Source organism: Lactuca virosa, chromosome 4 (assembly GCF_052849685.1).
Source record: "Lactuca virosa cultivar CGN04683 chromosome 4, Lactuca_virosa_CGN04683_v6, whole genome shotgun sequence".
NCBI lineage: Eukaryota > Viridiplantae > Streptophyta > Magnoliopsida > Asterales > Asteraceae > Lactuca > Lactuca virosa.
The window spans coordinates 3,859,434-3,877,305 of NC_136429.1; the positions used below are offsets into that span (position 1 = coordinate 3,859,434).

At 35.5% G+C, this 17,872-nt stretch overlaps 1 protein-coding gene across 1 annotated transcript; it reads left to right on the forward strand.

The window, feature by feature from the left end:
- Positions 1–4,905: 4,905 nt before the first annotated feature.
- LOC145169179 (uncharacterized) lies at positions 4,906–5,360 on the forward strand. Its single transcript, XM_079087751.1, has one exon. It carries the CDS (start codon positions 5,005–5,007, stop codon positions 5,212–5,214), a length of 210 nt encoding a protein of 69 aa, XP_078943877.1. The 5' UTR covers positions 4,906–5,004; the 3' UTR covers positions 5,215–5,360.
- The last annotated feature ends 12,512 nt before the right edge of the window (positions 5,361–17,872 follow it).

Sequence of the window (17,872 nt, forward strand, 5' to 3'; positions counted from 1 at the left end):
TGCTAAGTCGATATGTCATCAGGTCAAATGCTCCATCAGGAGGCACAAATGATATTGTTCTGGTGGAACTTAATGTCATCCAAGTCAATGAAATTGAAAAACTATCTATATATATATATATATATATATATATATATATATATATATATAATATATGTGATATAAGATTTAAAAGAAAATGAAAAATTACTGGTGGAACTTAATGTCATCCAAGTCAATGGTTTTTCCCTTTGTAGTTCGTCCTTGTGCCTCCAATATTACTCTATCATTTAGTCCAAGCTTACACTCAGGCATACCAATGTAACAAGAATGAAAAAAAGAACCCTAATTTGAAACTCACCTGAAAAATTAAACAAAAAAACAACAAATGAAAAACTGAAATCAAGAACCCTAATTTGAACAAAGAAGATAGAGATGGTCGATGAAGTGATTAGTAGTGTTCACAAGGGATATATGGAACCTATAATTGGAGCAATACCAGAAAAAAAAACTCTTTCAATCTCTTCTTTTTCGCTCTTGTAGCCGAGATCGACATGGTGCAGGGGCTTCTTAGGCTTGCTTTTTCGTCAAGATAGGAGGGCCGGTGAGGCTTGATCGGAGGCAGCACCTCCGATTTCTTCTTTGGTTTTTCCAGCGAACAATAAAGATGACGAGAGAGAGAGAGAGAGAGAGAGAGAGCTTCTCCAAAACGTCTATTGAAAGTCGGTAAAAGGGGATGTGTTGTTGGCTTTCTCCAATCTCGCCATCTGGTTGGGACAGAAGGGCGGTGGATACGGTGGTCGGATGAGCAAGAGGGTAGGGTGGCGGCTGGTGGTGGGAGGCATAAGGATGGAGGTGACGGCTGGAGATGGTTTGATTAGGGTTACGGTGGTTTTAAAAAGCCTAGTAGCTGAAGTCAATGGTTACCATAATTATAGGATATTATTTGTGGAAACTAATTATCAAATTACCTATTTACCCTTATATAATTATTTATTTATATTTTAAATTTTGATTGGCCCACATTTATGCATACAATAACACAATACTTACTTAAAACACCTGAACCTATCTCTCTCTCTCTATATATATATATATATATATATATATATATATATATATATAGCTAGGTTCAGGTATTTAAAGTAATTATTGTGTTATTGTATACATAAATGTGGGCCAATCAAAATTAAATAAAAAATTAAATAATTAAATAAATAAATAAGGGTAATTTAGTAATTTGATTAGTAACTTCCAAAAATAATCCCTATAATCATGGTATTGACTTTTAACCTAATTTCTCAGGTTTATATTAAACTCGTTTTTTTTTCTTTAGTCGCTCAATCTCCACCGATTACAAGCCCTAGCCGATGATACAAAGCCGTCGCCACCATGGTCCGCCCCAAATTTCTCTAAAAGTCATCTTCCAGTACCTTCATCCGCCCATTTCTACTTCGAACTCCTGGTTTACGTCTCCAAGCTACCCGTCGTCCTCCTAGTTATCCTCAGGTTATTTCGAGATGTTAGATTATTTAACTACGTTTACTATGTATTGTTGGGAACTCTTCATTTGATAACTCGATGGATCAGGAAGGTGAGAATCCGGCGGCGGATCCTAGGATATGGAATTGGAATCGTAATGATATGACTTTCTTCGGAGATTACGATGAAGACGATGACGAAGATGATGATGAGGAGGAGGAAGATGACAAGAGCATGGATCTTCTGATTAGGTTTGTTGAGAACGTGTCTAAGAAGATATCTAAGCGAGCTCGCAAAGCCGTTCGATCCGTTCTTCCTATCAATATCCCCACCAAATTGGTATTGATTTGCATTTCTCAAGTTATCAATTTGATCCAATTCGTAGGTTTTAGCTGGTTTTTACTACAATTGAGTTCAGGTTACTAAAATTGGGGCAAACTCGATTCAAATTCCATTCTGATTTATTCGTTTATACACAAAATAAACGAACTACAAAGATTTTTTCTTTCCCGATTTGATCCTTTTTATATATGCAAAGTCAGCAGCTTTCCGTTATGTTCTTGATATGTATTCAATTTCAACCTTTCATTAACCTACTTACATCTTTTTCTGAAATTGGCTATAAAAATTTTCATATAATACCTTGTATCTTGCATTCTTACTTTGACATTGTTCATTCTTTATTACCATACAAACTTACTATATGCTCAATGCCTTATATAGGTGGGATTCTCTGTTAATGGAGTTATAATCATGAATTCCAATTCTATTGGAATGGAATCATGAATTATAATTCTGTTGGAATGGAGTCATGAATTCCAATTCTGTTGGAATGAAATCATGAATTCTAATTCTGTTGGAATGGAGTATAGATTTTTTCTCACTGATTTATGCATGTTCTACAATTCTTGGTTATTGGTTTTGGTGCAATTCACAAGTCCACATATTTTTCCAAAGGAATTTAATTTTTTATTTTTCATTTGCTAATGCATTATTGGAATCTAAACTACAATTTGGTTTTGTTTTCACAGAAGTTAATGTTAGAAGAATGGACTACAAAATTGAAAGTGATTCTAAGCAACATTATTATTTTAGAATGTATTAGTGTCGTTGTTAGATTTTGATGTATTCTTTCCCGTTTTGAAAGTTTTTTTAGTTTTATTCTTTAACAATAAATGTAATTCTTAACAATTGTTACCCATATTCTATAAGAAATTATGTATTTATTGTTTTTATTCTTCAATTGATGGATCAAGAATTTCTTATTCTACAAGAAGTTTTTAAAGTCATGATTATAAAATAGGTTCAAGAATATTTTTGTTATTTATGGTTCAAAAATATTTTTATTTTTGAATATACTCAAACATATTCTGTCAGAATGTCCGAATTAAAAGAATTATAATTCGTAAAATCGGATTTTTAAAATTAATAGAATCTATGATCCCTTAAAATATGCAATTTTCCTTTATTAAATCTATATTAATTGACTAAAACACCCTTGTAATTAAATTAGATGATATTTTTCAATTATATTTAATTCAATAATATATATTAATCATTTTCTTAAAATAAGTAAAATTGATTGGCCCACATTTATGCATACAATAACACAATAATTACTTTGAATAGAATAACCTAAGCCTATATATATATATATATATATATATATATATATATATATATATATATATATATGTATATATATATAGAGAGAGAGAGAGAGAGAGAGAGGAGGGTTCAATTGAGAAAAAAAGGTTGAGAATGGGGGAATCATTCTCAGCCACTCATTTATTTTTGTCGCAAAAGTCTCCGTCGTACCAGCGGAAATGGGAAAGGAATAGACATGTGTTTTCCAACAAAACATGTTTCCTTAAACTATTTTTAAGAAGCTATTTTTATCGAAAAATGATATTAAATATATACCAAAATTCATGATTTTTTATTCTCTACAAATAGACATCCATATTGATATAGTTTTAAGATAAAATAAAAAATTTATTTTTTTTATATTTTCAGTTATCGTTATTCATAAGTGAATAAAAATGAATCAGATTTTTACTATAATACATTCGTTATTCACTTATGAATAAAAACTATGATTAATTTTTTTTACAATTTAAGTATCATTCATATATGAATATAGCATATAATAAACATATTATATTCATATTTAAATATTAGACGATGCATTCACTTGTGAATATTACATAGTTTATTCACTTGTGAATATTAGATGATATATTCACTTATGAATATTAGATAATATTTTTATATCTGAATATTACGTAGTATTACATGGTATATCACATGTGAATATTACATAGTATATTCACTTGTGAATATTAGATGATATATTCACTTATGAATATTACACAGTATATTCACATATGAATATTACAAGGTATTTTCACAAATATATATAATTTTTATATATTATTCACATATGAATAACATACAGACTTGCATATTTTTTTTTTGTTTTAATAATCATATACTGATTCAGGTGAGAAAACATATTCATATATGAATATAACGTGGTAATTTAGTTTATGCATTTCATCAAACAGTTGGAGTGTATACAATTTAACTTTTTTAAAAATGTTAAAAACATGATACTTTGACTATTTAAATCTTACAAAATAGTAGATTGATAGAGAATTATATGAAATTTTTCAAAAAAAAAAACGATTTGATCTTTTTCTAACCTCGATTTTGAAGTTTTATTTGATAATCGATGTTGAATGAATGATATGAAATGAATTTTTTGTTGATTATCGATGATGTTGATCTAATGACGCTGGGAGTATAATTAATCGTAGATGTTGAAGATCTGATCGTATTCAAGTAGAATTGAAGGTTGGATTAAAAGAACCAAAAATGAATTTTTGTTGTTAACTGTTGAAACGTGTTGATAAACATGTTATTGACGAAGATCGATGATTGATTAGCACTGGATGATGTTGATGATGGTTTAATTGAAGAAATCTGGATGATTGTTGAAGGTTGGAGAAGAAATTTGGATGATGAACGATGAATGAGTTTGAACTGTAATCTAATTCTCTACAGATACGTATTTGAGATTGAAGGTTGTTATCATATTTACAAGTTTGTCACCGTGTCTTTTTATGCTTAGATTAAATGAGTGGCCGAGAATGATTCCCCCATTCTCAACCTTTTTTATTTTCTCAATTGAACCCACCTCTCTCTCTCTCTCTCTATATATATATATATATATATATATATATATATATATATATATATATATATATATATATATATATATATATATATATATATATATATATTACGCGTGTTTTATAAATGTCTTTATATAAAAAAGCAATTGTTAGTGACTCAGCGAGTGATTTCATCCACTAAGCTTTGTTTTTTGTGTTTTTTCCTTCACAACCAAGTTTCCCTCCCACTTATTGCATGTATAAATCTCCTCCATAACTGATAATACGCTCTCAATCTCATCTCAACTATCACTCTATCAGCGTATTATTTATAGTTGTGTGTTTGATCGATCAGATCAGATATCAGATGGCAGATTGGGGCCCGGTTTTTGTATCGGTTTTGTTGTTTGCATTGTTATCGCCGGGATTGTTGTTTCAGTTGCCGGGACGCGGTCGTTGTGTTGAGTTTTGCTGTTTTCAGACAAGTGGTGTCGCCATACTCGTCCACACCATTCTCTACTTTTCTATCATTTGTCTTTTCACCTTTGCCATCCAAGTTCATCTTTATCTTGGCTAAAGCTCTAAACTCATCGATCGTTAATATAATTTTGCCTACTTTTTTATGGTAAGTGGACTTGTTTGTGTACATTTTTTTTAAGGTTGAGTGGACGTGTACTTGATTACTTTTGAATAATTGTATACTTATAACTTATTTGTATAAAAGAGATGTTGTCATGGCTTTAGATAAATATATATTACGTAATCATAATCTTAGATTGCAACTTTTACAAAAAGAGGAAACAATTCATTTACCAAAGTATAAATTATGATATCATTTGGTCATGTTTGCGTTGGAGAAATCGACCAGAAGAACTGAAGAAGAAGAATGTAAGGTGATAATAAAATTTGGATATCAAAATGAGTTGGGTAAGACATTTTTCCCTAACTAATATTTCAATCATATTTTGTTTGGGTATCATGAAATTCACCAATCAAAATGACAACTTCTAGTTTAGGCGAGGGCCGACCCAAGCTGATTCGAGGCCCCGAGCAAAATAAAAAACGAGACCCTTTTTGCTACATGTGACGACTTAATACCAAAAGTTTTTATTATTTCTAAAATAATATATGTAGAAACATAAAAATGGGCCCCAGAAATTTGGAGGCCCTGGGCCATCGCCCATACTGCCCTACCCTCCGATACGGTCCGTGGTTTTTGCAAGAAAATGAAAGTAGTGTCCTCTTGTTGTTACAGAGATCAAAGAAAACAAATGCCTCTTTGTGTCTAGTGTAAATATACAAGTTGTTTCATTCAAATTAATAGACGAACATCATAAATAGAAATAGCTCATATCTGGACATGTACCATTTCAGGACCAAATGCTTCAGGTTGAATTAGTTGCATGTCTCTTTGCTAATTAATCACATGAATCTATAGATTGATTTATGTTATAACCAGACGAATGTCAATCTGTACGTTGTGCCAAACACCATTATATATATATATATATATATATATATATATATATATATATATATATATAACAAATATATGTCATTATTAATTATAAATAATGAAATAATAATTTATATACTAAGTTGATGATATATATATATATATATATATATATATATATATATATATATATATATATATATATAAAGTATTGTAGTTATTTTGAACAATATTATACCAAAAGATTTGCACCTATTTATAAAACCACATATCCAATTACGACGTGTAAATAAAATTAATTATGTTAATTTTCATTTTATTGTTATTTTTAATTATTATTATCAATAAAATTATCACATTTTTACAATAAGTTGTTTTATGGATTCTCAACCCGTTCTAAATGCATATGTGGTATTTCCTGGTTTAAATTATCTTCATAAAATCAAATAAGAATTATTTCTTACTGCGCAAACTTTACTTGTAATGGTTTCGTCATATTCTGATTTATCGCTTGCTTTTTTAGATGAATCAGTTCCTATTATGAGTGTATTTCGTGGATATGAATGCTTATGACATGGGAAAGGAATCACTTTATTTTAATCTTTCTAGTTTGATGTTAAAATAGTTAATTTGCATTTTAATTTATTTAAAAAAGTTGAAATTTTTCGATGGGAAAATAAAAGAAGTTTCTTAAGTTCACCATGTCATGTATTTGACATTGACCTTGTTGCACTGTGCTTATCTTTGGTTAGAGAAACCCAATCCGATGTGTGATTGTTGTAACGAAATATCTTTGATCAAATGTACGTATTTGAAGTTGGTATCCTTTTAAGTGATTGATATTTATTTAGGATAATATTAAAATATAGAAAAAGAACCAACAAGAGACTCAGGTGGTTATTCAAGAATTCACCCCTTAGTGTCAAATCAACAAGAAAAAATATAAAAATAAAATAAAAGAGAAAGTAAATATCATCTTACAATTTTATCCTAATTATCATCCTATCAATGTTAAATGGTAACAAGTGAATTAAAATATGATTAAGAAAAACTAAATGTGACGCATGTCATTATTTAATATGGATAGGAGGATGGTAGAACGATATTTAATTTTTCAAAATAAAATCATTGTTATTTATACCACAAATTATATATACATGATTCAAATCCTTAGGGAAAGATATATCAACTATAGAATATATTTTTCCGTAAAATATATGATCTTCACATTTGTGAACAAGCAATAAAAAGTACGGGGAATATGAGAGAAATAAAAACTATATTTTTAAGAAAATCAAATGGAAAAATAATAACATTATTTTTTCATTTTATTTTCTTCTTTTATTTATTTCTATGCTTTTATTTTTCGTAACGTAATTATTTTTCCATTTGATTTTCTTAAATATTTAGTTTTTATTTCTCTCGTATTCTTATTTTTCGTATTTGATCCCCCCCTAACTTTTTATTGTTTATTCACAAATGTGAAGATCATATACTTTGTGTAAAGATATATTTTATAGTTGATATGTTCCTTGAGGATTTGAATCATGTTTATATAATTTGTGGTATAAATAACAATGATTTTATTTTGAGAAATTAAATATCCTCCCACCCATGTCAAATGATGACATGTGTCACATTTATTTTTTCTTAATGATATTTTAATCAATTTGTCACCTGACGATAAGTAAGAGAAAATTATAAGAGGATATTTAATTTCTCTTTTATTTTATTTTTATACCCCTTCTTATTCGTTGATTTGACAGCTAAAAGGTGAATTCTTAAAAAACCACATGAGTTTTTTTTTTCTTTGTGAATTCATGTATTATGCATTATTTTGTCAAAATCATCATTAATTCCAAAAAACAAACATTTGAGGAAAAGGTATTAGTGTGGAGTTTGGTATGAATGCCTAGTTCCTTCTAGTTAAAGGGCTTAACCTGTTTCCAACCAATAACATGGTATAAATTGCAATCTTTGCAAATTAGTCCAGAAAATCCATCTTTTGCATTAGTCCACTTGTAAAATGCATAATTAATTCTAAGAAACTCCAAATGGAATGGGACCGAGGTTTGGAGTTTTCTATGAATTCTAGTTTCTTCCTTTTAGAGGCCTTGATCTGATTCCTGCCCCAAGGTTGGTGAAAGCTTCACTTTTCATAGTCTTGTCTAGGAAGATGGTTGATTACAATAACTATCTTGTAAAATTCATAATTAATTTCAGAAGATTCTAAATATCATGAGACCAAGAAGTGTGATTAGATATAAGAGTCTAGTTTACCATATATTTTATTAAAGACACGACTCTCATTGTTTCTAAAGTAAAATTTGCTACCATTTCAGGTTGATCTAGAGAGTTGACTGGTTTTTATAGTTAACTTGTAAAATCTATAAAAAAAATTGTTAGAGCATGTATTTGATATCCCTAGAAAGCTAAGAGAGTATTATAAAATAATAAATAATAACATTATCGAAAGAATGGGTACAACAGGGATAAATAAGTCTATGAACATGTTGATGTACCGAAAATATAACCAAAATGAATACTCTATAAGTATTAAGTAATGTTTGAGTTTATGAACCAAGTAGTGACTAGTGAAAAAGTTATGTAGGTTGATCTGAGTGTGGCTACCTTCAGGTCCACATCCAGTAGAGTTTTCAGTTGATCTTCTAATCATGTGAGTTTCACTCTTCTCTACATGCTATTATGTGTTTTCGTATACACGTGTTGTAACATCCCAAGTTCGAAAGCAAGAAGTTGGAGGGTGCTAAGTGTAAATTAAGGAAGCTACTCGACGAGTAGGTATGCTACTCGTCGAGCCGGAGCGGGATTTGATCGCGGGTTAAGTGGCCAACTCGCCGAGTCGGAAGATGTACTCGACGAGTTGGTGCTGGAATGAGAAACCCTAATCCCGAGGGTTGCACCCTATTTAAAGGACCTTATGTCCTCATTTCGGCCCCCTATTCCCCCAGAGAGTTCCAGAAAACCCTAATTCCGTGTGAAACTTCATTGTTGAGGAGATTGGAGCTTGGAAGAGGAATTTGGTGGAAGGAGCTTGAGGAATTAGAGGCTAGCATCAAGGGGCTTGTGTAGATCTGGGATCTACATCAGTTTGGGCACATCTCAGAGGTAAGGAGCCATTATCTTAAGCTATTTCCTTTTTGGTTCATCCTTGGTGGTTGATTTGGAGTTCCTTGGCTTGTTTGAGATCTATTTCGGGTTTGGAGTTTAGATCTGAGGTTGCTACTCCAGATCTAGGCTTGTGATGTTCCAAAATGTCATAAAGCTTCTGTTTAAGAGTTGTTGGTGAAGCCCCCTAGTCCTTAGCCCTAGCCCTAGTGTGTTTTGGGCCTATATTTCCTTGGTTTCACGTAAAGTTTGCAACTTTATGTGAGGGTTAGAGTGTAGGAGAGTGGATCTATGGATTGGAGCCCCTGCATGGCTCGAAAAGCCTCTGTATGGATTGAGAACTGGAGAGACTCGGCGAGTCACATGGGTGTACTCGACGAGTTGTATGAACATGTGCATGGACTCGGCGAGTTGGAAGAACAACTCGGCGAGTCTGTTGAAGATTGCCTTGGACTTGGCGAGTCTGTTCTTGGACTCGGCGAGTCTGGTCGCAGAACCCAACCTCTTTTGGTTAAAGCTTTGGATTAGTGAGTCGGTTGGCGACTCAGTGAGTTGGACAGGATGGAATTCCGAGATCGTTGAAATCGACGAGTCTTGGGGCGACTCGGCGAGTTGAGTCGTACTATAGGAGTTTTCTGAGTATAAGAACTCGACGAGTCGACGGGTTGACTCGGCGAGTAGAGTCAACCAGGAAGTTTGACTTTGACTGAGGACTTTGACTTTGACCAAGAGTTGACCAGTTTGATTTCCAAGGGTATTTTGGTAATTTTGGTAGTTATGGAATTGGTTCTTTGGTAGTGTTCTGTGGTGGAGTTTGTGTCAGTGGTCGGAGCAGCTTGGTCTTATCTCTTCAGTCGGCAATTACAGGTGAGTTATCCTCACTATATCGACAGGGTCTAAGGCACCAAGGCCGGCCCTTTATCGGATGGGAATCCGGGTATTTGTTTGATATGTATTGATTTGCTATGTCTGCATCCTGGTATTTAGGATGGTATTATGTTAGTGACCTGGTTGAGGTCGGTATCCTGGTATATAGGGTAATGTTATGTTAGTGACCTGGTTAAGGTCGGTATCCTGGTATATAGGGTAATGCTATGTTAGTGACCGGTTAGGTCGGTATCCTGGTTAGGATGTTGTTATGCTGTTTGATCTGATAGATCAGTTTGTCTGAAGATTATTATGTGACCGACTGTTTTATGTGCACATGGTTGTTTGACTGAGGTTGGGTTGAGGCGGGTCCTGCTTTGTGCTGTAGGCCAACATACACAGGGCGGACCGGATAGACCGTAGGCCCAGCGAGCGGTCCGGATAGGCTGAAGGCCCCAGGAGGGCGGTCCGGATAGGCACAGGACCCATACGCGTAACAAGGAAGTCACAACTATCTAGGGTATCAGTTATGAGATAGTTCCCCGGGCGGGTATGCGATGCGTCTAAGGGTTTTGTTGGCGATTACGAGACGTTTCGGGGCAGGATCCGGTTCGGGATCGGGATCAGGAGAGGGTGGTCAGGATGGACCAGTACCACCCAAGGTTATTGGTCAGATGAGTACGGATGAGTTGGATGCTAGGATTCGCGAGATCCTGCATGATGAGGTTGCTGCCATGTTCAGGGCTGAGTTGCCAGAGATGTTTGGGTCGATCAAGACCGCCATGGTTGAGTACTTTGATGAGCGCTATGCAGCTCTTGCGGAGATGGCTGCCGCGGCAGCTACATCGGTTGTAGCAGCGGCAGGGGGAGGAACCGGTCGAGGTTTTCAGTATCGGGACTTCGATAATACGAAGCCCCCTACCTTTGATGGAGTTCAGGATCCTATCATTGCTATGAGATGGTTGTCAGACGTGGAGGGTTGTTTCTGATGGGTTTTAGGTACAACAAATAAACTAGAAACAATTCCTAAGTTCACATGCAACCTACTTTGGATCTATGTTTTAACTATTGAACATACAACTTTGAATTGCAAAACAAGAACCCTAGAGGAGAGAGGCTAATTTCGAAATTAACAAACTAGGGTTTAGGGTTTACATACCTTTCAATTGTTATAGCAAACAATTGATAATCCCTTGATCTTGATCTTGATCTTCTTGGAAGCTTTAGCACCACAAGTGTAATGCCTCTAATGGAATCACACCCAAACTAGCAAGAAGGAAAGTAGAAGAGAGAGAGGAGAGGGAGTATGCAAAATCTCGGCCTTAGGGTTTCTTCAAAAGAAAGAGTGACCAAAAACATGAACCAGGAGGCTCCTTATATAGCTGAGGGATCTAGGGTTTAAGGGAAACCCTAGTTATCCTTTGCTTAGGGCCTAAGCAAACCCAAGGGCCTTATCCAAGCCCCTATGGACGAAATTATTAGGGTTTCCCCTAAAGATTTCGTCCACCCTCTTCCAAGGGGGTTCTAGAGCCTTCCACTCAACTATTAGATAATTGCAAACTAGTCCCTGCACCTTATAATTAATTCTTTTAACCCCAAAATCAATTCTGATTAATTTCTGGCTAACAATTAATTAAACATAATGATTTCTAATTAATATATTAATCCATTAACATATTAATAAATCATTTATATATATATATATATATATATTAATTTATTAATCTTATAAATTAATATCTCTCCTTTCATAATTTCCTTGTCCAGTTGCTAGGTTGAGGGCAACCCAAAAGGACTGTGCTGCTATCAATTCAAGTACATACCAATTATAGTTATGGGCTTAGACACCTAATCCAACAGTCTCCCACTTGGATAAGTCTGTAACTATAATTGCTAGTATGCCTTCTAAATTTGACCAGCAAATTGTAGCTTCCAAAAAGCTGCTGCCGAACTCTGACCCAGTCAGTTACGTGTCCTAAGATAAGTGATCATATAACCCTTCGTTCTGCTTGATATCCCCAGACAAAAGACATGGAATGTAATCAATCTGTTTGTCCAGAATCTATGTTTCCCGATTCCTGATTTGTGATGATGTAGGACTTCTAATCGAACACATCAATTTAGTCCTGGCTGGGCCCAGCACATAAGTCAACACCAAATCATCGAGGGGCCCACAGATATCGCTTTTCCTGTTAGGGCAAAAGGAACGAATAAACGTTGACTCATATGCTTGTATCTTTTACTCATCAAATTATGCATGACAATACGTTTTATAACACCAAGTTACTGATGCGTTTTCGTATCACCAATGCACAACCGTCTTGTAAATTACAACTCATATATCTTCGTTTCAAGATTATAAGATATTATCGTCTCAGTATTACTCGTGATGAATTCCATGAAGTAATACTCTGAGCGAGGGTTTATCCAATACTCAAATCTCAATTTCTGAGTACTCATGAACGTTGCAGCAATTCTATTGCCATGTCTATCCTTAGACAATCTGCAATCCAATTCATGACAGTCTTAATTCACTACTTACTTCCAAGAGTACGAGCGACTGTGGAGTTTGAATAATCTCATTATTCAGGAAGTAAAACATGCAAAAATGAAACACAATAATAAACAATCGACAAAAGGTAGTAGCCAAACTTATAAATAATACTTTATTATTTAATCACCAAAGGTCAATTACATTTACTTTGTTACAAGTTTCAAAAACTAATCTAACTACTAAAACTAATATCATCTTTCAGTCCTATGCTCCGAGCATGCTGAATATGCTTAGCCCTACTCAGACCCTTTGTGAGGGGATCTGCTGGGTTATCTTCAGATGACACCCTCTTTACTATAAGATGGCCTTCTTCAACTCTATGTCTGATGAAATGGTACTTTCTGTCGATATGTCTGGTCTTACCATGATCTCTCGGTTCCTTTGTCAAGGCAACCGCTCCTTCATTATCGCAGAACAGTTCCATAGGCTCCTGGATGGTTGGAACAACTCCGAGATCCCCGATGAAGTTCCTCAACCAAGCTGCTTCTTTCGACGCTTCACTTGCTGCTATGTACTCTGATTCACAAGTAGAATCAGCCACCGTATTTTGCTTGGAACTCTTCCAAGTAACTGCTCCTCCATTCAGTAAAAATACCCAGCCCGACTGAGAACGGAAGTTATCTCTATCCGTCTGAAAGCTGGCATCACTGTAACCATCTACTCTCAAAGTATCACTGCCACCAAGCACAAGAACCCAGTCCTTTGTCCTTCGCAAATACTTGAGTATATTCTTAACTGCTATCCAATGAGCTCTACCTGGGTTTCCCTGATAGCGACTGACCATGCTCAAAGCAAATGCCACATCAGGGCGAGTACATGTCATAGCGTACATGATCGATCCGACAGCGGAAGCATAAGGTACACGACTCATGTCATCTATTTCAACATCTGTACTCGGGCATTGAGTCTTACTCAATTTGGTATTGCTCTGGATAGGTAGCTCTCCCTTCTTGGAGTTTTCCATACTAAACCTCTTTAGTACCTTATCCAAGTATGTGCTCTGACTAAGTCCAATTAGTCTCTTCTTTCTATCTCTCAATATTCTAATCCCAAGAATATAGGCAGCTTCTCCAAGGTCTTTCATGGCAAAACACTTTCCAAGCCAAGACTTAACTTCTTTTAAGGTTGGAACGTCGTTACCAATGAGTAATATGTCATCGACATACAACACCAGAAAAGTTACTATACTCCCACTAGCCTTGATATACACACAAAACTCATCTTCACTTCTAGAGAAACCAAACTCTTTGACTTTCTCATGGAAGCAAAGATTCCAACTGCGAGATGCTTGTTTCAATCCATAAATGGATTTCTCAAGCTTGCACACTCTATTGGGGAACTTTGCATCAACAAAACCCTCTGGCTGACTCATGTAAACATCTTCAGCCAACTTCCCATTAAGGAAAGCAGTTTTGACATCCATTTGCCAGATTTCATAATCATGAAAGGCAGCTATGGCGAGCAATATCCTAATAGATTTAATCTTAGCTACTGGTGAGAAGGTCTCATCATAGTCAACCCCTAGGGTTTGAGTGAAACCTTTTGCAACCAGTCGAGCCTTGAATGTGTGCACATTTCCATCCATGTCTGTCTTCTTCTTGAAGATCCATTTGCACCCAACTGTCTTGCGACCTGGTGCACTATCAACCAAATTCCAAACTTGGTTGTCATACATGGACTTAATCTCGCTGTCCATTGCCTCTTTCCACTTGGAAGCCTCTGGGCCTGCCATTGCTTCCTTATAAGTGACTGGTTCATCCAAGTTTACCAGTGTTCTGTCACTTATGAATGTGTCACCATCTGAAGTAATATGAAAACCATACAACTCAGGTGGCACACTCACCCTAGTGGATCTTCTAAGAGGTAATGAGTTATCAATTGGTTCAACAGGAACTGTTTCCTCTGGTTGAGTGCTAGTGTCATCTAAGGTTCCCTCATTGGCTGACTCTTGAATTTCTTCAAGGTCAATAGTGCTCCCACTGTCCTCTTTGAATATGAGCTCTCTTTCAAGAAAGACTCCTCTTCGTGCTACAAAGACCACGTTCTCACTAGGCCTGTAGAACAAATATCCAAAAGACTGCTTTGGGTAACCAATGAAAACACATTTCTCACTTCTAGCTGCTAGCTTGTCGTGAGTCTCTCGTCTTACGAAAGCTTCACAACCCCAGACTTTAATATGCGCTAACGAGGGAACTTTCCCTGTCCATATTTCGTGAGGTGTTTTGGCAACCTTCTTTGTAGGGACAAGATTGAGGATGTGGGCGGCTGTCTCTAAGGCATACCCCCAGAAGTGAATGGGAAGCGAAGCCCGACTCATCATAGAACGAACCATGTCTAACAAGGTTCGATTACGCCTCTCAGCTACACCATTTAACTGTGGTGTCCTAGGAGGAGTCAATTGTGAGACTATCCCACATTCTTTCAGATAGTCGTTAAACTCGATACTAAGATACTCCCCGCCTCTATCAGATCTAAGTATCTTTATCTTTCTGCCCAATTGATTTTCGACTTCATGCTTAAACTCTTTGAACTTTTCAAAAGTTTCTGACTTATGCTTGATCAAGTAGATATATCCATATCTGCTATAATCGTCAGTGAAAGTCACATAGAATCGATTAGCATCTCTTGTAGTTGATCTGAAGGGCCCACACACATCCGTGTGTATGAGATCCAACAGACCTTCACCTCTTTCACAAGACCCTGTGAATGGTGATTTTGTCATCTTTCCCAAAAGACAAGACTCACACATATCATCTGACTTTAGGTCAAATGATTCCAACACTCCATCCTTTTGGAGTTGGGCTATGCGTTTCTTGTTAATGTGTCCAAGACGACAATGCCACAAGCATGCCTTGTCTACACTATTAGACAAGTCAATATTAAGTACACTATTTCCTAGGCTATCAACACAAGTCACTGTTTCATACACACCATTACAAGGCAAAGCTTCAAACATAAAAACACCATTCTTATAAACAGAAATTGAACCATTCAAATCATTAAAAGAATATGTAAAACCTTGTCTGAACAATGCATGAAATGAAATAATGTTTCTCGTCATCTCAGACGAATAGCAACAATTTATTAAATCTAATCTAACATCATTACTAAGCAGAAGCTGATAAACTCCGATCTTGGTTACTGGTGAAGACTTTCTGTTTCCCATGATCAGGTTTATCCTTCCTCGCTCTATCTCCTCACTTTCCTTTAGACCCTGCAAATCAGAACAGATATGAAAACCACATCCTGTATCAAGGACCCATGAACGAGAAGATAATGAGTTATTAGCATAAATAGTGTAAATACCTGCCGAAGATGGCTTCACTTTGCCATCCTTGATATCTTGCAGATATTGTGGGCAAGATCTCTTCCAATGCCCCTTTTGGTTGCAGTAAAAGCAAACTGCCTCTTTTGGATCAGAAACATGGGGAGTGGAACCATTGGGCTTAGCCTTTGGGCCATTACTAGATGACCCAGCTTGAGCCTTGCTCTTCCAGTTTTGCTTGGGAGGACCTTTCCTCTTTTTCCCCTTTCCCTGTCCAATAGCCAAAACAGGGGCACTCGTAGGTGTGGAGGGTATACTTTTACCCTTCATCCCTGCCTCAGCTGTCTGCAACAAGTTGTGCAATTGGGCCAAGGTCTGCTCAGTATTGTTCAAATGGTAAGTTAGAATAAACTGACCATAACATTCAGGAAGTGAGTTCAAGACCATGTCAATGGCCAATTCCTCATCAAAGTGAATATTGAGCTTGACCAAATGCTCTATGTAGCGTTGCATTCTTTGCACATGTGACACTACCGACTCCCCATCCTTCATCTTGCAAGCCATGAGTGACTTGACTACTTCGAATTTTTCTTGACGAGCTCGCTTATGGTACTTTTCCATAAGGTCCTTGTTCATCTCGAAAGGCCAGTAGTCCTCATAGTACCTCTGCAGTTCTGGGGACATAGTTGCCACCATGATGCATGCCACTTTGGTAGCATCATCGTAATGTTTCTTGTAGGCAGCAAGATCTTCAGGAGTAGCTTCATTCTCATCAAGCTCTTTGAGCTCCTTTTCAAGAACATATTCTTTGTTCTCGAAACGAAGAGCCATCTTGATGTTGCGCATCCAATCGTTATAGTTTGAGCCATCCATAACGACTTTGGAGCAGATATTGAGCAAAGAGAAGTTTTGGTTGGAGGAGGACGAAGCAGAAGTGTTTCCAGGAGTAGACATCTGAAAAGAAAGTTTTAGTTAGATTTCAAGATACCTTAATAGAATAACCCAAAGATATAATATCAAGGTTAGGATCCAACTATGAAGATTCACAACTTAGAAATGGGATGCCGAGATCCAAGTGCAAATTTCATAAAGGTAGGTGAATGACGATTCACCAATTCCACCATTAGACGAAACAAACGAAGTGAAATTCCTAATTCTTTTAAGATACATTGAAACTATTCAATGGCATGTTTTAATCTCAGATTATGCTCTTCTATTTGTGACTGGGATGCCGAGGATCACAAACAAGATGTGAATAACCATGCAAATGTGCTTGGTAACCTCATTGTCTTTATCATTAACTATTGATGTGCTGGTAAACCACACACGCTCCATCAAAATGACAATTATGAGATACCCATTACTACTCTTTATTAGTGCCTTTTAGTGTGCTGGTTAACCACACACGCTCCACTAACGACCAATAAAGCATAATGTGCAATTTCATGGATTAGCATACTTTTCACATTTTTCCTAAAGTAACTAGAGTTGGGATTTTGAAAATAATGTTCTAGTACTTTCTTTAATATCATTATACTTTTAATGAGAAGTAGTTGTCCTATCAAATCTGTTCTGCTAACGACCCTCCACTAATCAAGGAAGCGGTGGGTGAGAGTGGACACCCATTCAACTACCATTTTATAGGCAGTTTCCTTATACCCCCCTTATAGATTAGCTTCGTGAATGAGGCATACTAGCGATTTGACTGAACATGTTCTTATACATATATAATATTAAACTTTTAATTATAATATATATATAAGGTGTGTTTTAAAACATTTTAAAACTTCAAGGGTTTATAAATTTCGAAATTTAAGCTATTAAATTTAAATTTAAATAAACCAATTAACTAGATTTAATATTTATCTTTTAATTAACTATTAATCAAATTATTAAATCTTGTAAGGATTATCTAATTAAATTAATCCATTAATTTAATCCTAATCCTTATCCCTCTAAATTTC